General features: G+C 32.4%; 1 protein-coding gene across 1 annotated transcript in view; it reads left to right on the forward strand.

The window, feature by feature from the left end:
* LOC123668982 (homeobox protein caupolican) overlaps positions 1-27,448 on the forward strand; it is an 81,293-nt gene that overhangs the window by 5,556 nt on the left and 48,289 nt on the right. The window contains exon 2 of the mRNA XM_045602666.1: positions 24,879-25,205. Coding sequence (XP_045458622.1) covers positions 24,879-25,205 — 327 coding nt within the window. The remainder of the gene's footprint in view (positions 1-24,878; positions 25,206-27,448) is intronic.

Below are 27,448 nucleotides of genomic sequence, written 5' to 3' on the forward strand. Positions count from 1 at the left end.
AGGCAGCGTATTTTTAATAGTTACATCATGTCTACATCAGAATTAGTACAAATTATCACCGAGAGATATAAAAAGTAATAAAACTACATATTTTCGATAATAATTTAAAAGCAAAACGTTTCACGGGCAGTGCATACTTGCGGAGGCATCTCACGTTTAGAACGACTGTCGTTATATAAATCTACAACAATTTTCTTGTCGAGATCCATTAAAAGTTTTTTTTGTAATTCGCTCTGTAATTGCGGGGTTTGCATAAACGGTATATAATTAATATCCTAGACTCAATTAGTCCTAAGTAAACAGATGGTTTTTATATTACGTCGAGATGCACAAAGATGCCGCTGACTGAACTACAGCGGCTGATATTTACAGTCACGTCTGAAGACCGACGCAGACATCATTCAAGACAGTCTTATTATTGAACTGTAAAAAATTTAGTTGAATTCTTGTAAATAAAAACAATCTTTAAAAAAAAATCGAGTGTGCTTTAGACCAAACGCCTGAAGTAAAGCTTCTTTAGCAACAGTCCTGCACTGATATTGGCGATGAGAGAAAGAGAAAAAGAAAATGTGTGCTCGCACTCCTTCAACATTCTCGTCAGGACATGACATTTTGTTACACTAGACGTTAGAAAATATGACACGGTGTACTATATTGCAAACGCAAAGTTAACAGACGACATGAAACACTTTTGGGCTATCACCTTGTGCATTATAACTTTTCACGAAAAAAAAAAACGAGCTTCCGAAATTAAAATTATTCAGTTTATAGTATTAATTTAATTTGTATGTAAATTTATCGAAACGTAAAAATTTACTTAATTAAATCTAATAAAGAGGTTGTTAGACGCGGCTTTATTCGATGACTAAAATGTTTTTGTTTTCCCACAACTTATGTTAATTACGTCGACTAACATATTCCGTTTTTTTTTTTTACTAGGCCATTATAACCTTAAATCGTATCAGTCGTTTTGAAATTGGCCTACAAATTCACATTATCATTTCAAAGTCCACATGTATAAAACATAGCACTTTGTCGTGTGTCAATGATTTTAGTATATAATTATTTATATTTTATGTGAAGTGATTTCGTAATAATTATGTAAATCTATCTAGTCTGAAGTCTACGCTGATTTCAAATGGGGCTTTTTTGCTTCATTTATTTAGCCTATTTGTCGTCGGTATTGGACTACGGAACCGAGTTGACGTAAGCGAGTTCATTATTTAAAGATCGGTCTATCTCTGAGTGCATATCCGTGAATAAATTAAACATAGTCGAGTTTGTTTATTTGGCGATAACAGTTTATTAAATTTCGCGGATCGTATTAATAACATTTATCATTGATTTACTTTTTTTCCATATTGAAACGTCGAAAGTTAAGTTAATAAAGATAAAATTACGGCCGGGGGCCGCGTGGCGCTGTCTAGTTTCGCTATCTCGACGATAAGGGGCCCGGGTAAGGGCCCTCATTCCGAGGGATTATCCTCATTATTTCTTATTTTCGAGATCCGCTCCGACTGCTACCTAATGTCATCACGTTGTGAGGTCAGTCTTATTTCGTCTAGCGTCTAAATGCGCTTAAGCCTGCGATAAAAGCACTCTCACTCAATTACAGAGCCTTTTTTAATTTGTCGTCGACCACATAAGAGAAACGAGATGTACTTTTTTTACTGTACTTACATGTTTGGACTTAATTTTCTCTTTTGACATCTTAGGTTTTATTGCTAGGCTATGTTTTACATTTTCAATTTAGCTACTAACTTATCACTTTATTTTTTTTATTTCAATGGTGAACGGCGGACTTTCTTGCCGATTCTCTGCAGAATCTATGTATCGAATTGGTTATAGTTAATTTGAGTAGATACGATTTTAAAAGCTATTTGAATGATATATTTGATTTCGATGCGTACTTGGCTAAGCTGTAATATAAAACTAGAATTAGATTAACATAATATATTACTATAAAGTTAGAGATCATTCTTATATAATTTTTTGAAGATGGTAAAAAATGAAGAAGAGACGCCGCGACCTGTGATACATGTTTTTATGTTATAATTAGTATCATCGAGGTAACATGACCCTAAATTGGTTAACATTATCTGACTGACACGAAAAATTTTCTCAAAAACTTGTATTGATATTGTTCAAGTATTGGATGACGGTATCTTTAAAATTTTGGTAACGTGTACGATATTTCATAAAAAGAACGAACTAAACTATCATGACATGGTATTATTTTTTTTTAAATTTTTACTTTTTTTTTAGTTTTTCTTTTTTTTTGTTCAATGCTTGACTTATATTATTTTTAAGTGTTAATTTTTATGACTTTAAGTTTTAGTTTAGGAATATATCGTAAAGATTTAATAAACAAATATGAGAACTGTTTTAATAATTAAAACTTTAGTTTTATAATAATTATGACTTCTCAGTCATATATAAAACCTACGATAAAAACTTAAATACGACCTTTTTGACTTATTTATAATATAAAAAAAAAATATCATAAAAATACTAAATGCTTATTTTAGACCTAAGTTATGAAATATTTACAAAAATGAAAATAAAACTTCGTAAATTTTGTTTAAAAGTTTAAACATAATTAGCTTGCACAATTTCCAAAGTATAACTAGTTAAATGTAGAAAAGCATATAAAATTGTATCTATATTTTATGCTGAGTATAGATAATATATATAAGATCATATCATAATATGATCTTCATCTATATCACAATTTGTTTTCATAGAATGTGTAGATGATTAATTGAAAACACATACATCGGTAATTGATATTTACTGGAATAAGAACTACGTAAAAAATTCCAAGAAATCGAACGAAATCAAGATGGCTTGTTTTATTACATTTTAAATTAGTATCCTATATTTATTTATTCACTCTTTATTGTACACCATTATATGCAAATACAAAATAATAATAATAATACAGACAACTTAAGAATGTGTAGTACAAGAGGCGGTCTTATGGCTAGTTAGCCATTTCTTCCAGACAACCCGAAATAGGATTCAGTACTATTTATTTGAAGATAGGGTAAGGAATTAAAGTAATTTACCTATTAGAGTAAAGTTTTTCAGCCTCACTTGGTCGTTTCAGCCTATCGCAGTCCACTTCCGAACATAGGGCTCTCCAAGTTCGACGACTCCACCGGCGAACTTACCTAGATCTGCGACCGCTAAAACTTATATGTATAATTAGCTTAAATAACAAAATTTCCAACTTAATAATAACCTTTAATAATTTTTGTAGAAAAATAAACACTTCAATTGTATCGTCGTACATACCATTCCATTATAATATCAAAACTTTATCTTTGACCGCATTAAATGAACGAAGGTCAAATAAAAAGCAGGTACCTACCTACGTTGAAAATTATAAACATCAAAAGTATGGAATTAGATAATAAATTGACGGACATAATAATTTTCACTATCTCTAACGCTTCCGTTTTCGAAGGTATTACAAAAAATTATACTTAAAATTTCGTAATTTACTTTGATAAGAATAATGTTGTTTACATCACCTGGTTAAAAGGGTGATTAAATTATTTTATAACGAGTTTGTTTAACTAATGCATATTGTTGTTGTTTTGTATCTGCGTGTAATATGAACCTCAAACTATAGGACGATGTGGCTGTATCACCTGGCTTTGCTTGTGCTTACATACTTGAAGAAACTTGACTTATTTTTTTTTTAATTACAATTAATCAAAGGTTTAAAAAAATTAAAAAATACGCAATCGTTTTTACGTTTTCAATTCCTATGCCACTTTCATTTACACGTCATTTAGATGAAATACTAAAAACATATAGATAAATAAACAGAGAGATAAAAAAAAAGATACAAAAATATCAATACCAAAGTCCAAAGTCATCACTACCTATGCTTCGTTCTCTTATTAAAGACATATGTTTGGCAGAGATAAAAAATACTCATGGTTACAAATCTCAATTTTAGCTTTACTATAATAAAATACAAACAATATAAATTATATTTAACATAGAACAGAACATTACAAAAATGACGTCGATGATCGATCATTTTTTTTTACATTATAACTTTCATTACCGATAAGCAGAGTACTTATTTTAATACGAACAATGAAACACAAAGTAATCAGCTAACCGCATTGCACTTTTGCGATTGTTCTGTTCTACGACGTTCACGGTACGTTTTTATTTAAACACTAATTAAGAAAAAGAATAGGTTGTAAATTTTTATGCTGCCTACGCTTTGAAAGGACGAAGGATATGTTAACGTGCAGAATTAATTTCGACCTTATTACATTGTAAAAAGGACGATTCGATGTCTTCAAGTAATTTTGGCCTCTCGAAACAAAACATACATATTGTGTTTTATTTCCATATATTTCTTGTTCTATCGCAAATAATTTTCTTTAACAGAATGTATAGTCATTTTAGTTTGTATTTATGCATTTAGAAAACTTTTGACAACTATGACTGGAATAAAAAGCCATCACAGAAGAAAAAGAAAATACATCTGAAAAAAAAATACTCAACATGATAATAGGGGGAAAATAAGTAACTACATTTTATGTAGCTATCAATAGGCATACCATTACCCTTTACAAATTTCTATCATCGACTTTGCTGGCAGAAGTTTTTCTAGGTAGTCTTGAACAGAAAATCACTCTAACATCGTCAAACATATACTATATCGAATTATACGAACTCCAAAAACAAACATCTCCTAAAGTTAATTATTATTATTATTTACTTATTACTAATTCTGATTTTTTTGTGTTCTATTCACAAATAAGAATACTTATATATTTTAAAATATTTCAATTACTGATTATAAAGTAATTTTTTTTAAAATTAGGTACGAAATAAATTACTTCAAAATTGCAAACATCACGATCGAAATCATTATTTATATCGAAAAAAAAAGTCTACAAAAGACGGTTTAAAAGTCAACAAATACAAATCATAGTGTAATTAAACTCAAATGATTGATAAATTACAATACGGTCTCCCCTTTGCTATCACACAAACCAAATATCAACTGGAGAATCATAACTCAAAGGAAAATAAATCTTAAGCCTCACGAAATACGGTTGAATATCGCGTACGATGAAGAACTGAGGGTAGAAAACCCAGTAACCTAATGTCTACATTAAATAGAATCAGGGTTTCATGGAGGCATTCATTGTTTCCTAACTGAATTGTTATTTTTATTTATTGCGCTGTTATTATTAAATTTTTGGCCAAACATTGCCTTTGACGCTTTGGAGGTCTATAATTTATAGTGACTATGTTTATGTGTCTCCTTTTGATACATTTTATTTGTTATGTATTTGAGAAGTTATTTATACGATTAATCTACGTGTCGCATAAATTGTCGAATTTTTATTTACATGTAACATTATTGTGTGAATGTTCAATATGTTTACATAGTTCTCTTTAAGCTCTATTCATATTTATAATAATTGTAATTACAGAAGAGTTTATTAATAACGTGTTGTTAATAAGCTAATATCAGAATACAGGATTCCTTGTTTTTATAATATAGTCGCCTGCAACATCAGAAGAATCGTAAGCGCGTTGCCAATCGTATCCCCTAATTTTCCCCAAGATATTAGGTTACTCACCACAGGAACACAACAACATTTTCGAGTAGTGCATTTAGCTGTGATCGTCTGCAAGGTTAAGGTACTTCCCCGGTTGGGCCGCTCCAGTTTTTAAGCAGGATACACCCTACTATGACCTACCTCATTCAAATATATCACCATATGTAGCTTGAACAGACAAACAAACATTATTATCATAGTATTTGTCCTTCTAAATTAAAAATACCATCTCACTTTTGCTTTGTTCCCATTTTAAGGACAATTTAATTAAAACAAATACATTGAAGTAATACTAAACAAAATAAAGATTTAAGTAAAGTAAAGCAGGGGAACGAAAGCGAGTCTCGAGCATAATAAGCCATGAAACCCCCCAACCGACTTGACCTCTTTCTCTCACGCACAATTTAACTTTTAGTGTTTGCCATTCAACGGTTCCAAAAAAAATAATAAAAAAATCATAATTAAGTAAACGTACTCCCATTGTTCAACAACACGGCTATGTTTTATTTTATGTTCGTACATGTTAATAGTTCGATTTATAATAACTTACATTTCAAAATGAAAATTCAGTTCATTTCATTGAATTCAGAAGAAATGAAGTCAGATTCTGGGTTTAGTATATTCGCGAATAGAAAAATAGTAACTCTTCGCTACTTATCTTAGCCTATAACTTGATCAATTAACTCGTACTAAATTAGAACGCCATGTTTAAATTAAACAGTTGAAGTAAGCCATTCAAACAAGCGTTCTAAATCGATGCTGTTACTTTGAGGTCAGAAACTTATAGTCTATTTGCGTTAAAAATAGTGACTCAACGCTGTCACTTATCTTAGATACGTCTGACGCCCATCGACCAATTTAATCGTATAAAATTAGAACGACATTTTTAAATTGATCGGTTGAAGTAAGCCGTTCAAACATATTTCCTAAATCGAGTTTGTTGAAGTCAGAAGCTTCTCTTCTGATCTTACAACAATCTACTAACTATAATCAATTTGTCCAAGGGCTAAGCTCATAGCGTGGTTAAGCTAATTGCTATTAGTCACTAATTTCTTAACTAATACTTCAAATAAAATGAAAGACAAACATAAATGAAACATGCAATCGACAGTACTTTTAAAAGAACAATAATTTTATAATTATTTAACAAATACATAATATATTGTTATGTATGTAAACGTAGAAGATTGTCTTACAAGTTCCCCAATTCGATATCAATGTACGTACAATTTGAATAATTACATTCTAATGTGTATCCACAATAATAAAAACGCCGCCTTAAATATATCGATATATTCAATATAATAATAATGTTATCGATGTAGTATCGAATAAATTGTATTTTTATCGATAAAAAAAAACAACTTCAACTCACGTCGAAGAGTAATATAACGTAGGTAGTCGAAAAAATTGTCAGTTACGATATGTATTAACGTGAAAAGTACTCATCGACCCCATGAGAAGCACTAGCTTTCGATTACAAAAAAAAAAATCATTGAAATCGGTACATCCAGTAAAATGTTATGAGGAAAATAAAAATACATATAGTCGAACTGAGAACCTGCTCCTTTTTTTAAGTCCTTTAAAAATTCTCTTGAATCGATAGTGATGTACGCGTTAATTCGATATCTCGATAATTATATTGATCAAGATTACTTACCAGGGTGTCAGGAACGGTATACCGGTCAACCTTAATCTGATAGGCTTTCTTTGAATCTCGTGTTAATTTCTCCGAAATTCGCCGCTTATGTGTGTGTGTTTACGATTGTGTGCTTTTTAGTGATTTTTGTGTGTGTATATAAGCTGTTTCGTTACATAAATAATTGCGGTTTGCTGAGCACGCGCAGTGTGTCTGTTTGTGCCATATAGATTTTAAACTTAGATTGTAGGTGTATTGTATTTTATAAAGACCCGTGGAGTAATCTCCAGACGTACCTACACGTGGGTCTGTCGTCGCATCTGATTTAAAATCACGTAACCGATCAGACTGAAAAATATCGTGTGTGCTAAAATACACGTGTTTGACAATTAGATCATTCTTCATTTGTTCATATTTATACTCAAAATTATATAAGTAGGTGTTCCTCATTTGAATTTATGATATTCGAAATAATTATTAAAATTTGTAAAGTCTTTAGTAATTAATTAGAATTCCATTACAATATTTATTTCATATGTTTTATATTTCTGTGATTTATAAAAATAAATATAATTGTATATAATCGATAAAAAAACAACCATTATCATTTTTTTTAAATCTGTATTAATAAAAATAAACCGCCGAAATGTAATGTACGCGCATAACTTACGATCTAATGAACCAAATTGAATCATCCTTTTTTATTGTCTTCATTATTGTCAGGACAAGGTACGAAGTTTTGTATTTTAACCAGTTAATTACACAAATAACACTTTAAAAAGATATAATTCTTTTTCTAAGCCACTCCGCTGAAGTTTTTACTTCGTTGGGTCATATAGTCGTCCACGCATACATAAAGATCCGTGGAGTAATCTCAAGACATACACGTGGATCTGTCGTCGCATCTGATTTAAAATTACGAAACCGACTCGACAAAAGATATTATGTGTACTAAAATACACGTGTTTGACAATTAGTGTGTTGTATCGCCCACGTGTCGACGTCGATACAAATCAAGGTTACCCAACACACGTAACTATGTCCTGATTTCGCACAATACCAAAATATTCACTATGTATGTTGATTGCAATCTATTTCAAAATTGAAGTTAAAAAAATAGAATATGATGAGCTGAATACCTGTACGGTATATTAACTCTAATGATTTTTATTTATACCGACATTAATTACGTAATGTAAGGGGTAGCTCAAGTTTAAAAATGTATGGGGTAACACACATACAAAAGATGAGAAATATATATCTCACTAGCTGTACCCGCAACGTCGTCAGCGTCAAATTTAACAAAAAGTATCGTTCAGTTCGCAGTGTTATAAGATAAATAAATTTCCACTACTAGGTACTTTACCAGTCCAGTTTAGGTCTAGCCATTTCAGAGATTAGACAGAACAAACAGAACAAACAGACAGATAGACAAAAATTGTAAATAATGCTATTTAGTAAAAAGAGGTTATTGTAATATACAAACAGACACTGCAATTTTATTTATTTGTATAGATGACTATACCATACTTATTATAATATATTATTTTATTTATTTATTTATTAATACAATTCATTATAGGATATGACAATACAGGTATCTACCTCAAATATTTTCAAAATGTAACTTTGCCTAAAATTGTCAAGTGTATCGCTTAAAATTAAAACGTCGTCTCTACTCCACACGCTAATAGAATATTTTAACTTTATACTTCAGCTCGCCTAGGCTGTATAAAATAACAATGTCACGAACTTAGTTTACGATTTTGACACATTTGACAACTTGAAATGGTTCTGTTCTGTTCTGTCAGCTAACTAGAAGACTAAGTTGCGATAAAAGTGGTTATTTTAATGTTACAAACAGACACTCCAATTTTATTTATTATTTGGATAGATTTAAGACCCCTTTTTGAAATTGGTTAAAATCCATCAGTTTTACAACTTACGCGAAATAATTAAAATACAATCGAACCGAAATTAATATGATTTACAGGTAGTAATGATAAGATTTCAAATGATATGAACAATCTCTATCGATAAACTCCTGCGTTTTGTACGGCCGCAACAATCAAAGATGGATAAAATACTACCGAACTTCAAAAGAAGTTTAATTAGGCCGATATTGTCTGTATCAGCTACTAAACGGGTACGTCTCTGTAACACCGCTCAGATATCACATTATCAATTATATCTGTAATATCAGTGATAATTATATTGTTTAGGGTATTATTTATCGTAAAACATCTAATATGTACGGAAAATCGGAACACGATAAAATCGCCGCGTTTCTTCTTTGATCGATATGGACATCATCGTTTCATGTTGTAATCGGTGATATTTTGTAAAAAAAAAAAATACTTTTTTTTTCCTTAGTAATCTACTTTGTGCAGACGTAAATTTAATCAATTTTTTATTATACAATTTATTGCATAAATTCTTCTTAGTAATTTACTTTTTTTAGACGTAAATTTAATCTATTTTTTATTATACAATTAATAAAATAAATTATAAAATTAGGCTAACTATTAGCACTCTATGCCGTTCCCGGGGACGTATGTGAGAAAGATTTTTTTTTTCTATACGTACGAAAATAGCAAATAAAGTCAACGTTTCAAGGGGAAACAATATATGACATTAATTTACAGCAAAGGTTGATTATGAATACATCGTACTTAAATACAAACCTACCGAATGCACAATATTCGTCTATGTGAGGTACAAGATTTTTCTGAGTATTATCAAAAAGCAGAAATTCGTTTCGAAAATTCCACAATGCCATTTTATTTGTCTTCATATCGCAAAGCTATTGCATCTATCGTCTAGCTAAATAAATTATAAAATAAAATAACAATGCTGATTAATAAATTGTTATGTCTCGGATTCTGCTAATATAACTTCCATATCCTGCTACACTTTTAAAGGATATTAATTATTTTATATGTATTTGGTATGTTAATCATTGAGTCGTGTAATGGCGTGAGAATTATATTCCGATAGGAAACCTCTAAAATCTAAAACTTGTATATGTCACAATGGAACAGAACTTAAATATCAAAATCATATATTAAAAAGTCGTCAATACATACATAGCTACCAGATGTTGCTCGTAATGTCGTGTATATTTTCATTTCAGTCGTATATGTTGATGTTTGTGAATACAACTCTACATCTAAGTCACAATTTTATAGTTGTCTTTGCGAATCGCGCGTTTTTACTTCTGCTGACGTTACTTTTTATTGCTTTATATAATAAGTTAAGAAAAAAGTTTTTTTTTATCGTTTGCCCCTCAGATTACCATAAATTTTATTTATACAAATTGTCATCGAAATCGAGGTATATAAAATTTGTGGCGAATACAGACAGACAAAAATGTATTCTTAAAATCCATAAGTACGTAGCACAACTGGTAAATTCAAATTAGCTAAGTAAGCTAAGACTACAATATTATATACAATTTACAAAGGGGAAAATTATAAAATATATTTTAAAAAAAACATCAGAACAACCCAAACAACTCAACTGTGTGTTTATTGTCTTTCTTTTAAGTATGGCAACAAGAAACACACAAAAAAACGCAGCAATATCTTCAACAGTGCGTCAACGATCTTACTGCGTTTGAAATTCTTGGTTATTTTAGTAATAGCAGTCGATTAGTAGGTAACGACAGGGAGCGATAAAGTCGTGGAAGTCGCACGGGATGTTTTGAATCGGCAACGCTTTAATAACGCCTACATTCGATAATTCAATATTCGCTAGCAGCGGTCGTCAACATTTTCTAAGTGTACGAAACTTGTGTTTTGTAACTGTATATTTGTATACGGTACATCGTAAAGAAAAGGTGGTTGAAAACCTTTTTAAGTTACATACTTTTTTTTATATAGCTTACGGTTAATTTAACAATCTCTAACTCTAAATGTTTTCTGCAAAGTTTTTTAAACGTTTTAAATTTTAGATTTGTATAAGTTGTACAACGCACAAATTTAGTACACTTCAACACGAAAAATACGTCAAAACAGAGATCGCAAACCTTTTCAAATTTTGTAACAATTATATGTTTAGCCTTGAGCTAGTTTAACTTCGCAATATAACATTTTCACTTTTTCCCGACAATGTAGCTACATTTTATTAAAAATCGTTACAAATTATTGTATCACAGGTTGACAACAACTGTTGAACATACAAACATGTGTAGGAAATATTGTTTTATTATAACATTGACAGATTGTAATCGCCTTCGCTTTATAATTGATCGTGTCTAACCATATAAAAATTACCGAGAGGCGAATATTGAACAAATTGTTCAAATTATTACGTATGTATATTTTAATTTTAATTTAACGCAAGTTTTATGTTTAACAACGAAATCATACCAAGACCGGTCTTGGTTGATGGTACCTTTCTCGAAGTTGTTCAGGATTATGTTTACCTAGGTCTAACCATCCAACTAAACCGCAACATCTTCAAGAAGAAGGCCGATAAGACAATACCGGTCCACAAGTTTAAAGTCGCTCAACGTGCAGTGGAACGGGATATGCTTGGGTTTTCTCACAAAGATAGGATTAGAAATGAGAATATCCTCCAGAGAACAAAACTAACCGACATAGCCCACAGAATTAGCAAATTGAAGTGTCAGTGGGCTGGTCACCTGTATCGCAGGACCGATGGCTGTTGCAGCAGACGCCCTAGAATGGAGACCGCGTCTTGGCAAACGTAGTGTGGGACGTTCTCCAGCCCGCGTCCGGTCCACGTAAGATTGTCGGTGTAGTCTTGATGAGGGTTGCGAAAAACTGGAGTGTCTGGCGCGAGTTTGGGGATGTATATGTTCAGCAGTGGATTAGCCCTCTGTTTGAATTATACGTGTTTTCGGACTCATCCTATTGCAGTTGAGTTTAAATTTGCGTTTCATCACAACGTCAATTATATGGTTTAAGAAACATTTTTTATACTATCATATTCAAAAGCCTTATTGTAATAAAGGAGAATATGTTACAGAGTCGTTCTGTAAACTGATACACTTAATAAAGACGTGTTTTATTGAGAGCTGAGGTCTTTATCGTCGTGTGGACGCGTGAGACTTTATTAACATTCGTAGGTCTTTAGAATATTATGGTAAAATGAGTTTTATCGTAATAATCTTACAGTTGATAATCTCTTGAACTTTTTTTTTGGTAAAAAAATCTCGAAGGCTTTCCGGGTTCGATTGTAATCGAAGCGTACTTTATTGTGTTTCATTCAAACAACTCATTCATAAAATTGCGATTGCTCAGCAACCGGAGATGTGTTGACTTCATAATCGGTTATATTAACGTACTTTATTGAATGGTATAACAACATAAAAATCAAGTAAGATCTGACCTCTATACCTCTACGATATATATTACTTATAATGCAGCGTCCCGTGGTTTTGGGCGTCTGTTGTCAACTTCTTCTATGTGTTAATACGGTTCCACTATTTCATACAAAGTTACGATATAAAACGATTTTATTTTATAAAGAAATTTCTAGTTGTCTGGCCTGAAAAAAAATACCGATCGATCGACAGTCAATTATCACATTACTTGCATATATAATATTCAAATATTCTGGCTCCAATTGTATTAAAATATCGAATAAAAATATTTGTAGTATTCCAATAAATACGAAACAAAAACAGTCGAAAAAAATCGAATAATAAATTTAATCAAATCACAATAGACAAAACGAGTCATATCGGAATCTCGATGACATATCGTTCAATCATTCGTTCGTTCGATTCCATTCGAACGAACTATGAAAACTAATGAATGTACGCGTACATTTTGTCGGGAGTTTAGTGGTATTTTGCGTAATAAACACGTGTTCGTGCTAATATTAAACATTATACCTATTAATGCGTTCACGTTCGGTTAATTTTAGATATTTATAAACCTTACGTTGACTTTACCTACATTAAATATTGACAGTACTTTTATTGCTACTATACCACTTCTATAAGTCATAACGTGCTGTTTTTTAGCTTATAATATCACTTGACGAATAGGAACTTGACCAATAGACACTTCCACAAATTTCCAAATTTATGTAGTAAGCAGATAAATGTGACGATCGTTCTGGTGTAATGGTGCGTGTGCCGTGTCGGCGGCGCCCAAACACCGACGGTCGCGGCTTCGATTCCTAACCGGACTGGTTGTGTTTATACAAATATTTATTTCCGGTCTGGTTGTTAGCCCGGTGGGCCTCCCCACCGTGCCTCAGAGAGCACGTTAAGCTGGTGGTCCCGGTTGTTATAATGTACAGCTGATAGCAATCGTTACTCATAATAGGGAACATATCCACCAACCCGCATTGGAGCAGCGTGGTTAATTAAGCTCTGATCCTGATGGGGAAATAGGCCTATGCCCAGCAGTGGGATATTACAGGCTGAAGCGAGTGAGATAGATGTAATTTTTTTTACTTTAGTGTCTAAATAAAGTTTGCTTCATAAAATTAAAATAAATATTTTTGTAGTACGAAACACACCTATAAGCTACTTTGATTCCTACTTTTAAAAATTTTATATTAGTTTTCGAAGCAAACAATTAACTTTGTCACAGTTATATTAGGGAAGTGCAATTTAGTCTTACAGTTAGCTGACAGAACAGAACAGAACCATTTCAAGTTGTCAAATGTGTCAAAATCGTAAACTAAGTTCGTGACGTTGTTATTTTATACAGCCTAGGCGAGCTGAAGTATAAAGTTAAAATATTCTATTAGCGTGTGGAGTAGAGACGACGTTTTAATTTTAAGCGATACACTTGACAACTTTAGGCAAAGTTACATTTTGAAAATATTTGAGGTAGATACCTGCCTTTTGTCATATCCTATAATTATTTGTATTCATAAATAAATAAATAAAATAATTATTATAATACGTATAGTATAGTCATATATACAAATAAATAAATTTTTTTTTTTTTTTATTCTTTAATTTTTTTTAGGGACTTTTGTCTACACAGACATGCCAGCCCCATCATACCCTAATTCTCACTATGTCTAAGAAATGGAGAAAGAATCATTGATGATATAAGATCATATTAACTAGCAAATTTGCTGCATCAGACAAAGGCTCTGTTAACACAGAAAAAAAAGTACCCATATCAAATTTATTTATACTAAATCGTTTCATCAATAATTCTCTCTCCGTTTCGTATTTACAACATTCACTTAATATGTGGTGTACATCGTCTAGCAGGCCGCATGTGTCACAATAAGGGGATTCAGCTTTTTTCATTAAAAAATAAATAAAATTGGAATGTCTGTTTGTAATATTAAAATAACCGCTTTTTACTAAATGTTTATGGATGTATACACGGTACATATACTAAAATAACATTTTTTTACAATTTTGTCTGTCTGTCTGTCTGTCTGTCTGTCTGTTCCGGCTAATCTCTGAAACGGCTGGACCACCTTTGACGGGACTTTCACTGGCAGAGCTGATATAAAAAGGAGTAACTTAGACTACTTGTATTTTAGAAATTTATTTATTTTGTAATTTTGCGAACTGAACGATAATTTCTTTTAATTCCACGCGGACGAAGTCACGTTCACAGCTAGTATTATAACATAATTCATAATAATATAAATAAAGTAGTTGTTACTCGAGGTTTTGAATCTAACGTAAATAATATTAATATTTAAAATTTGCCGTGTGGTTATGGCAGTAAAGAATACAGCAACCCCTCTCTTCTCGTGGGCGGTGTGTGGATGTTTTGTATCTAATGGCTTTAAATTGTTTCGTGTGCAAAAAAGTTTTAGTAAATAAATAAAAAATAAAATACTTTCAAAAACGAATCAAATGCTTAAAAACATTCACAGTTTCAATTGCAAAATTTATAGAACCGTAGAAAAATTATGAGAAATCACAAACCAGTGAACAACCTTACCTTATCAATATCATAAATATTCCATTTACTTCATCATTACAGCCTATACAGTCCACTGCTGGACATAGGCCTCCACAAATTCGCGCCAAAAATGCGTGAACTCATGTGTGTTGCCCATAGTCACCACGCTGGGCAGGCGGGTTGGTAACCATTTACTTATGTTTTCCTTTGTTATTGTGTTATTCCTTGTTGTTTGTTGTTACCCTACAAGAGGTAGCGTTGTGATATATTTACACACTATTATCTTTGGTATCTGCTGTCTCTACCACAGATAAATAATTTTAATCTGGTAATAGTAATATGTGATAGTTTTGCCACTGCTAATAGTAATAAATGCAATTAATACATTTAACCATATTTTCAAATAAATATAAAATCATCTGGAACTGATGATAACTCTCCAATACAAATTAATTACAGAATGTATTTCACAAAACGGCTGCTTCGACTGTAGTGGTCGACCGAAGTACGAACTTTCAAACAAGTACACGTCAAGCGATCTCAAACTTTAATTACAGTGAAATTGAGTTTGTTTTCGTTCGACTAAGTATCAAGTGTTTATTAATTTACGTAGTTAAGGAGAGTCTAAGGAGGTCTTTTTTTTTTAACGTACCGTTTTCACACGAATAATGTATCACTTAAATGTATATTATTTAATACAATCGTATGATTGTTCTTTTCAACGCCGCCGTTAAATGATAAAATATTCAAACGATGTCGGCGCTTTTAATTCCTATTGTTTTTTGTGAAGTTTGTTCATAACAGTTACTCTTTATATTTCTATTCGCTTTGTTAACACATTTAAATGACTTTGTAAAATTAACTCGTTTTTGTGCATCGAAATTTTTAAGGATGTCTGAAACTTGGTTAAAAAAAATCACAATTCACAAATTTCGAAATTTTCGAATTCGAAATTTAACTGTTCTAAAGCGCATGACCTGCTTCTAGTATAGTCAATAAAGAAATCATTAAAATAAAGTTCGCCACTACAATAACGCCTAATAAAATAGACCTATTATAGCACTATCATTACGTATTTATCTCACACAGAGGGCATTAGACTTCATTCAATGTTTATTTATTACTAATTCGAGTTTAATTAGGAAAGGTGTGAATACGTTAAAAAAAAAACGTTTTACATCTTAGGGCGGACTCTTATCGCGCTGTATATCTTCGACAGGATACGGCAGAGGTCGTAATGTCGGACGCTGTAATTGTCCAATTAGAAACAAAATTTTATTTTTATAATGATAGAGTCGAAAACGAAAGATGTGCGGTGATTATTGAATACGATTTTTGTTTTGATTCAATCGTGCCACGATTATTTGATTAGGAGTGACGGCATTTCTCGTAATGTGGCAAAATTGAAATTAAGGAAAATTTTAATAAATATATACTTTTTTTCAAACGGTACTCTGTAATTGTATAACATTATCAGCTTATCTTTTAAAACTAAAGTTATTTAAGGGAATTGTAGATTAAGAGCGACGTCATTCCTCGTAATGTTACAAAATAATCACCGATCCATACATTGTTAATCAACCAATTTTCTTTCTTTAATTTCGTTCTATATTCACACGCAATCTAATCTATATTCTAAACAAATAAATAAAATTGAAGTGTCCGTTTTTACTAAAAGCATATGGATGTATACACGGTACATATACCAAAATTACATTTACTACAATTCTGTCTGTCTGTCTTTTTGTTCCGGCTAATTTTTGAAACGGATAGACCGATTATTACAGGACTATCTCTGCTAGATGGCTGATATAATAAGGAGTTACTTAGGATACTTTTGTTTTAAAAATTTATTTATTTCATAACTCTGCGAACTTTTAGTAATTTCCATGTGGACGAAGTCGCGGGCACTGCTAGTTAAATCTATAAATTTAACAACTTGATGTCAATAACAAGAGAATATTTTTTTAAATAAAAGATATTTAAGTGATATCAGTGATCTATCTAGATTAAAAACGTCATATCTCGTAATGTGGCAAAACTATCACATAAGACGTTTTTGATCATAGCACATTTTTTTTTCTGAAATTATAATAACAGTAAATATATTATATTATTAATTCGATGATATAATAAGATACAGAAAAGCTTATGATGACATGAGTTCAGATGTGTTTCTTTTTTTTTTTAAGTCACAAATATCATTTATTTATTTAATATGGTTTGCTAGCAGTTGTTACATTTATTATACTTGACAATATTAATTTTATCATAGACTACATTTATAAATGCACAACCATATTAAAGCAAACACATACATTATTATAATTATTATTTAAAACATACACACACACTCACACACACACACACACACACACATACATACACACATACATAAGTAATTATCATTATCATCATTGATTGCATATGTATAAAATGACCATTTAAAAATTATAAGACATAAACATACCTTAACTACTAGTAGTGTTGTAACATAAACCTCTTAAAAAAAACCATTTTTGTCACTTGTATAAAAAGTATAAATATCGAATTTCAAGTGTCTACCATTTGGTTGACAAGATAAGCAGCTGACAAAAAAAGTTTAAGTATTTTATATTCACAACTTAATCTTATCCCAAAAACTAATGACAAGTAAAATTACACTAGTTTTTACTTAACTCAATTTGACTAATACTTGTATAAAAGTGACACATAAAATTCATTAGTATCGTTTCCGTATTTTACCCAAAGTTAAGTTTCAGTAAAGGTGGCCTGGACGTAATTGCTGTATGCGATAAGGCCGCCTTTTGTACTTTTTCTTGTTTATGTAATTTATTCTAATTTATTCTTTAGTGTAAATTATTGAATACATTTTTATTATTATATTTTAAGTCCATCTGGAATTTATTTTAGTAATGTTTAAAGAAGCTTTTAAATAAGTATTTTAGTTACGGTGGTACGAAACACAAGGCCACAGATCTTTGCATGGTATTAATTTATATTATAACTTATTGATAATTTGATATTAGTAGTATGATATTAAAATTAAAATGTTTCTTCTAGAGTTTGTAGTAGTAGCGTTGCAAATGAAAATACTATTAGATTGAGAAATTATTATAATAAAATTTACTAAATACTATGTTTATAATTTAAATTTGAATTTATATAAAGCGCCAAATTCCACAACAAGCGATTCGTCCTTCGAACGATAGTCATTTTTTAATTTATTATATCAGATACGGCGAGAGGTTAAATTACAAATGCTTAATTAACTATTACAACGGTTCATTTACGAATAACAATACGATAATAACATTATCATTATACATTCGACAATTTCGATTTATGATTTGAATTTTATTAGATAAAACTAAAACAGACTATTCGAAGCCATCTCGTCTCAGTGTGATTCCCCTTCCCCCCCCCCCCCCCAACCCCTTCCGTTTATTTTTATCAACACAAGTTTAGATGAGGATTATATTTATTATAATATATTTATATTAAAATGTTTATAATATTATCCAAAATATGTTAAAACGTTTTCCGAAATTCATTATCATTTGTTTTAGAATTAACAACTGCGTTCCAAAATGTTAATTAACATAATAATACCAATATCAATTTAAATACTTTTTATGATAAATATTACTCCGTGTCTCCAAGCATTATCTATAAGAAACTTTGGTTAACTATTACTTAAGGATATTACAATTTTTTCTCAGTTTTAATAGACATAGACTTCACAATTAATACCCAGATCTCCCGCTAACTGTACTTTAATCCGATGGCCAGGGTGGTTAAAGCTAACTCTTAATCCGGAGTAAATTACCCTAATCGTATTATAAGAAACTCAAAGGGTTGCGGGTATCAGAAGAACTGGGAAAGTGTCAGATTTGGTTCGAGAGTAAGGTTACAGAAAACTAATAAAAAAATAACCCGCTAACGTTATTATTTCTCTACCCTACTACTTTTTATATGAAGTAAACTTACTTATAATGAAAACATAATTAGCTTAGACATCAAACTCTGTACACTTCTTTGAGTTTTAGCGATAAGACCGCCTTTGTGAAAATATCTTTGCTTGTCTACGAGTATAATATTATTTTGTTTTAGCAGTATACAATAAAAATATATATTATACCTATATCATTAGTGCTATAATCTAGGACTCGGCTAACTTTGTATTTCTGTATTTTGTTCATTAACATCTCAATTTTTTATTTTTATTTTTTTTTATACCAAACTTATTCTAACAATAAACACAAAATAAATATCCGACTTGACAGAGTCGTTCAGAAATTCTGCGATATTTTGGCGATTCATTTATTGATATAGATTAGGAATCAAAGAGCTAACATGCTTCTTATTAAAACCCACATATATCTTACTAACGAAGATTTTAAGAATCTTAACCTTTTGAATCTTTTGGTATCATTGATTCAAGGAAATGAGCAAAGCCTAATACATCGAGGCACTAATTTGAACACCTTATCGGAAGGCTCGTATTATCGAATTCCTTAATAATTTGCATAAATGTTGTCTATTTCTTAGTTGAGAATATTTTTATGAATCACTTCGTTTCGTCATCTACATATTTGTAGGATTGTAAAATATTTTTCTTTTATAATCGTATCTTTTATGAGGTTTTTTTAAGAAATGTAATTTGTAAAGTTCGTTGAATAATTATTTGTTTCTTAATCGACTATTAAAATTACGATTTTTTTATATACATGTATAAGTTTAGGTAAAATATAATTATTTTGTTCCTTAAAATTCGGTAGTTAAGTCAAGTCATAAGAAAATTCGAAACACTCACATAAAAGCACATTTAAAAACATGTGCCTGCCACGCTAACATTAATTAACATTGTTTACATTTTTAATGTAGTAAAAAAAATTGAGAGTATCTTTTAATTGTCTAAGGACGTGAACTGCCAACTGATTGTTTTCAACATAAATTAGGTATATTTTCCACTTACATTGTAATATCTGTTTTTAATGTTCCCTGTGTTTGTACTTTTCGTAATATCCAATAAATACTTATGTATTATGAAAGTAACATTAGCGTCCGTTTAACGACAATCCTTTTCAATAAAAAAAAAACAATGAATGAATACACTTTTTATTAAATATAACATTTATGACGAAATTTTACAATATTGTACATATTTTAAGCTGTGTTGTTACGGCAGTAAAAATATAGCCACCCCCTCTCTTCCCGTGGGTGTCGTAAGAGGCGACTAAGGGGTAACACAGTTCCACTACCTACTTGGAACTTAAAAAGCTGACTGATGAGTTCATGACATTTTTGGCGCGAACTTGTGGAGGCCTATGTCCAGCAGTTGACTGCGATAAGTTGATGCGTGTATGTGTGTGTGTACATATTTACAATTTACAACTTAAGAACTAAATATTTAAAGATAGTTACGGTATAAATCGTATAATAAATAATAACGCATGAATAAGCATGTTTAAATGTATGTATTATAAAAACAAATTCTTAAAGTAATGATTTGTGATACATAGAGTAACATTTTAAAAATATAATATTATAGTTACAATTATAGGTACATGTAACATGTACAATTATATATAGTTTTATTTGTAATAGCTTGAATACAATAAATATAGAATTCAAGTCTGGTATATTGTACATAAATATACTAAATATTTATAGGCCAATCTGGTAAGGCGTATTTGTCATTCTTTGTCAATGATCAGCCATGAAATTATATTACCATTTGATAAATGAAAATTGAACTTTTTTACATGATTCAAATCGTAACACATTTTTTCAAATACATCCAAGAACGTGTAAATGAAGAACTGTTAACAGTTCGATATTTAATAATTAGCATCGCCGTGATAACTCGGTAGGCTTTGCGTTATCGTAAATTTAATACTTTAATGATTCGAGTCGGCACCGATAAAAACCTTCGATACCTGCGAACGTCACCGTATTACTTTTTGCCGTTTGACGTATCTAACGAAATTCATGTCACTGGCTCCGATTTCTCTTAGATTAAAAACTTTTTTTATCTCGCTCTTACATTATTTAACAAATAGATCGAACCCTTATACGCTCGAATATTCTGTTACAAGGTTTAACACTTAAAGAACTTAACGACTAAACACATCCTGTGGGCTACAATAAAAAACGAATGACAAGAGGAGGCATCGTGTTTGTTTTTTAAAGATGTCTGCCCGCGATAACGTTGCGGCACTTTAATCCCAAAACCGACCGATATTTTAAAAGGATATGATGACAAGTTTTTTTTTAATTTCGTTTATCTAACTTATATATGTATGTGCGTAACAGTTGGAGCATTACCGAAGTATCGATAAAGGGTTGCTATCACGCGTTTTGCACTAGAAACATACTTTTTTTTTGGAGCTAAACTCTACACATATTCATACAGTCAATCGATAGTTATCATCACATCTTTAGTTAAAAAAAAAATTCACTGCATAATCAATATACAAACTTTTTAAAGAATTTTTCTCATTTAAAAAGGGGCTTGCAGAAACTTTTTCAAAGTAAACTCAAAACAAACACGACATTCCACCGATAAATATTGCAAAGTTCGCTATATTTGTAATAATACTAATTAGTAAAAATATCAATAAGCAAAAGGGAACCGTAATAAAACGTATTACGGTTTAATATCGTTAATTATAAATCGAAGTGTGAAATCCGCCGGATTTCAGTCCCTTGAGCGTTTGTTTCCTTGAAAAGTGACGTCCCTTAAGTGCGAAGCTGTTAAATGTCGTCGTGCATCAGATGTTGAGATTATTACCGCTAAGCACCCCCGGTATCACTTTGGAACAGACTCGAGATACAACGCGGGACTTATCATCTTTGAACGAGATAAAAAATATTCTATTTTTAAAAATTACTAATTCTATTTGTTGATTTCAATTCGAATATAAAAAAAACTGTTTTTTTTTTTGTGGTTATTTTCACGTACGCCGAGAACCATTATTTATAAAGTAACGCCTTATAAATACCATAAATAAATAAAGAAACAAATATTATCGGAGAGTCAAAATTGCGGATTTTAACAGCGATTGTACTTTTTTCTCGACTACAGCATACCTATTAACCGAAAGTCTAATAAAAGAAAGTCTAAAATGTCTTCAACTAAGTTCTAGTTTACAGATAAAACTAAACACTTTATTTTTAATAATTTTTCATCCGTCAAAGTCACGACACAAATTAAACGTACCGACAGTTTTGACAAACGCCCGCTTTTGACGCTAGTGTCGTTGACATAGCTAACATTCGAGCGTTTAAAAATATACAAATTGTATTCATTTAAATTAAGAAAAGAGTTGAGATTTTAAATATTTTGAAAATAGACGGGGTAACATGTATATTTTATTTATTTATTTAGTGGAACTCGATATTTCGACACTACTTCTACTGCGAATGTCTTGTTCATCAGGCTGAAGTGTGCGGATAGATGTTGACAGCATTAGAAGTATCCAAACCGGACTACCCTTCCCTCATTTTCCGTACGTTTGCTGCGTATACGCTGGTCACCATCAGTATTGTCACTGATACCCGTACTAGTTAAGGGCCTTGTTTAACGATTACTCAACAATCCTTTCTGTTATACCGGCAAAACTGGTGAGTATCTATTTGCGACTTAACGATGACTTAAAAGTGATTTTGAGGTCTATTTGAGTTTTCTTTTTTGTTTCGGTAGATTGGTTATAATTCAAAAAATGGACAAATTAATTTTAGATATCGGTAGTAAGATGTGATTATTTAAAATATATAAATATGACAAACATATTTTTATCATAAATGTTACGCTAAGGTTAAGATGTTTGCCTCCCTTTTTAGAAAAAATCTCACAATTTGTCCACTTAAATTATATATCAATTTATAGATAATTGCTTGTTCTATTAGCATCAACAACTAAATTTATTATTGCTTCTGTTTTTGTAAAATAATTAATTATTAAAATTGTATATGACAGCTTTAATTTTGAAACAGCGACATGATTGACGGTCGGTAAAGTTTTTGATCAATTTTAAATCAATTCACGTATGAATACTTTTTTTGTAATTTTGTAAAGTGATAATTATTAGGTATACTTATTTAGTGGGAATTTTTCGAACGGATATAGCTAGTATGTAATTATATTATTTGCTGTAAGTATAATATGATCATTTCTTTGATCGCCCGAGTCTAAGTTCGCGTACAGTAAGCTTATACAAAATCTTGAACAAACTAATGGCATTGAAAATAAACATTGCCATATATATTTTATGTAATACATGTTTTAGATGGGAAGGGAACTATTACGCTTACGCGAACTAATCCCGGGCTATTGCTGTCAAATACATATCCACAGACACACGAACATAAGTAAAACACCAAGAAACACAACCCTTCTAAATCAACACCACGAATTACGAATGATAAAAAGCAGGTTTAATTATAGAATGGTTCTCAATGGTGGAATAAATAACGCATGACGTAATACAGGTATGCCGTCGATTCCACCAACAAATAAAAGTCCTATCATTCGTACGAACCGTAACCCCTATAAGCGGCGTCAATTTCATCCTCATACCTCCGCGCCATGATTATAATCGTTATTTCCCCCGGTATAAGGTCGTTTAGTCGCGTAGTCAAACGACGCAGCTCTCGAACCCGCGGTATACGTATTGCTGGCAAGGATTAAATAACTATGCTGGGTATGTAATGTAGATAATACAGGGATCCGACATTTAACGGCTTCAGGATTACCTCAATAATTCCCTCGGCACAATAAATGTTTTCAGCCGGGTGGTAACGAGTCCCACCCATAGGTGGTTTTGCGATTTAAAATGGCTGATACGTTTAGGGCAACCGAAGCCGTACGACCACCGGTGTCCTATAGCGCCGCGTCCACTCACCCTTACCTAATAGCAAGTACATAATTAAAGGTTAAAAAGACCAAACATCATACGGTACATATCTGCTAACGAGAACGTAAAGCAACGTGTCATCTAAACGTCAACCACACGTCGAAGGCCTTATTACGGCACAAAGATATTATCCCCGATCATAATTTATTTTATCCGGAAACATCCTATAATAACAGAGAATGGACACAAAGAGATTTAATTCTTGTTTTCTTCCAGACGTCAGGGCCTCGTATCGCGAGAGGTCGGGTGGCATTTTTCGGTTACTAATCCCATTGAGTGAATTGAGTTTTTTGGTCACAAACCATTTTTCATTCGGATGACAAATATTTAGAAAGTTATTTATCCACGTATGAATCCGCCGCGCTCAATTAGAAAACCGTAAGGGCTCGGGTCGCGTCTTCCTCTTTGTTCCTATACAAGCGGATGTTTATTCTGTGACCGCGCTGTCGATTCAGGTAGTTCGTCGAATAAATCTATAACGACAACAATATCCCGCCCGGTGCCATTGTCGTGCTCCGAATCTGTATGTCAAATTGCAGTATTGCACCCGCGAGTAATCTAATTCCTTCACACGATGCATCAAAAGGGTTTCGCGAGCGTGTCCGATTTGCCTACGCGTTGACGAGCGCGGCCCCGCCCTTACTCCCCTCGCACTCGTTAAATGCACATTTATAACTCATCAAACGTTCCCATTTTTCATATGCATCAATACCCGTCGAGGCTGATGGATAGCCATGTGAGCGTACCGTCTTGCGATGCGAATCGGCTGTGCGCACGGAGGCCTCCAAAAACATTATGCACCAGCGAATGTGAAAACGCGCCATAAAGGCATTTCAAAATTTACAACTTACAGAGCACCATATCGACAGCCTCCAACAGTCCGCCGCCGTCGCAGGCGGGGATGAGCACAGGGGCGGGCGGCGCGAGCGGCGCGGCGCGTCCGAGCTCGCCCGCCCCCACCACTCGTTGCTGCGACACCGGGAGACCTATATTCCAGGACCCCATCACGGGGCAGACCGTTTGCTCGTGTCAATACGAGTTTCTTAACTACCAGCGGCTGGCGTCCGGCGTGCCGCTGTCCATGTACAGCGCGCCGTACCCGGACGCGGCCACGGCTGCTGGCATGGCCGCCTACTTCCCCGCGCTGGCCGCCGACCAGCCGCCCTTCTACGCAAACACTGTAAGTAACGCGGTGACGTCGTTTACACGAACCGCCTTTAATACCGATACTTTCACGTGAATTATTATAAAGTTGATAAAAACACAAAGCATTTGTATATCGCTGTATGTATTTGTATATCGCTATCGTAAATTTTTATTATTTAAGTCGACGTACACCTACAGATAAAACACGCGTACTGATACGAAAAACGAACTTGACCACGAGTGCGTCTCACGAAACGTTGCCGCTTTGGCACACTTTATAAATAATTAATCATGAGTTATGCTAATCAACACATAGGTGTTAAACAACCGACTATTATACTGATGACTTATAGGTGCGCGAAACTGTCTAGCGACACGGACGGGTGAAATATATACGACCTACTAAATATGTATTAAGACCTATTAAAAATTATATTTTTACTAAATGCTACTAGCAATAAAATAGGATCGTTGACAGGAAAATTTGTAACTGTTGTTGTAATAAAGTCTCGTACAACATTTTTTTCAACCTTGGGTTGAAACTATAAAAGGCTCACAGACAAGGAATGGTCTTACTACAACTTTTTAACTATACACAATCGTGAATCCATAATATATGACGTGCATAAAATATAACAGAACGTTTAACTTACCTTAACACTTAAAAATAATAAAAATCAGCTATCATCAAAGTTGAAACATCATTAACAAACACAAAAATTACAACAGCTTTTTTTTAAATGTTGATTTATTTGATTTATGACAAAGACTTTAAATTATAATACCTTAGTTTTTTAACGTCAAGTAAAAAGATGTAGGTGTATTTTTAATCTGTTGATATTTAGATAAGGCCAGCGTTGTTTATGGTAGGTGGTTTTCTCTGGAACTACGAGTACACTTTTACGCATTTTAAACATGCATTTAACATGTTTCTGCACTATCTCGCCAATATCGGCCAATCTCTGATTATAATACTTAAAATATCGGTGAAGTTAAAGATCTTTATCATTTGAAAGCTTTATCTAATTCTATTTTGCATTAATAATAAATATGTATGTTGTTACTTATACGATAATATTTCACAGCTGATATTTTTTGTAGATATTACATTTTTAATCATAAAATTATTGTAAAAGCGACTTTTATAAGTCACTAAGTCAATTCGCGTGGCATTTTCTTTAAAAATATTCGTAACATAAATTTATTAATAATCTAAAAAAGTTTTGTACCATCGTATCTCAACACGGCTTTAAAAAGATAGTATTGTATTCTGTAGTAACGGATGACAGAAGCTTTTTGACGATTTGACCCGCCAGCGCTCCGCTAAGTACTAATCTTATTTATATTATTAATCTTATATAAATGAAAACTTTTGAAGTGAAAACTTCTTTAGCGTGCCGTACACACATTTTTTCGTAGATAGTAAGTTGGGCTGATCCGTCACGCTCTGAGGTGAAAGGCTCGATCGGGTGAGCTCGTAACCGCCAAGTGTACAAAAGCGAGAAAGGTGTGGACAGCTGTTCTTCGGTGCTGAACGGTGAAAAGTTCGATCGGGTGGAATTGGGGGACCCCCGATTGTACCCGAGCGAGAAGAATACAGTCAGCTGCTCGTCGCTGTTGTGTCACTGTGTTTAGTATATTAAATTAATACGTATTAATTGTCATTATTAATTTATTTATTCATTTTATTTATTTATTTTGTTTCAGACATAAGTAGTCCATATCTTAATGTTAGTATTACAAAAACAACTTATATCTAATGTTAGTAAATCAATATAAATATGAATAAAAGTAAATAAAGATATCAAACAACAAATAAAATCAATACAAATCCATAACAAGCAAAAGTAAAAAAGTAAAAGTAAAAGTAATAGCTATCTGGACACGACCCTCGTCAGTCAGAATGTAGCCGTATCCAGTGGCGCAGTATTGCTGAGTCCCAGCGGTCCGCCAATGCACTCAGAATGCCGTTCGAGCTGGTTCGTAGCCTCCGGAGCATGGATGCACACCTCTTACGAATAATAGCCTTAAAGCTATCAATGCGCCTCGTAGTAAACATTTCGGAGGCACTGCAGTAACGCGGCAACTCGAGCAGCACTCTGAATGCATTGTTGTACTGGACTCTCAGGGCGTTGTACGCACGCTGCGTATACCTGACCCAAAGGCTGCAGGTGTAGAAGGATTGGCAATATGCCTTAAACAGAGTTACTTTTACACTATCACTACACCTTGCAAACCTTCGGGCCAGCATGTTGCAGCGCACGGCCAGTGCCCTGC

The sequence above is a fragment of the Melitaea cinxia genome, chromosome Z, assembly GCF_905220565.1.
Source record: "Melitaea cinxia chromosome Z, ilMelCinx1.1, whole genome shotgun sequence".
Taxonomy (NCBI): Eukaryota; Metazoa; Arthropoda; class Insecta; order Lepidoptera; family Nymphalidae; genus Melitaea; species Melitaea cinxia.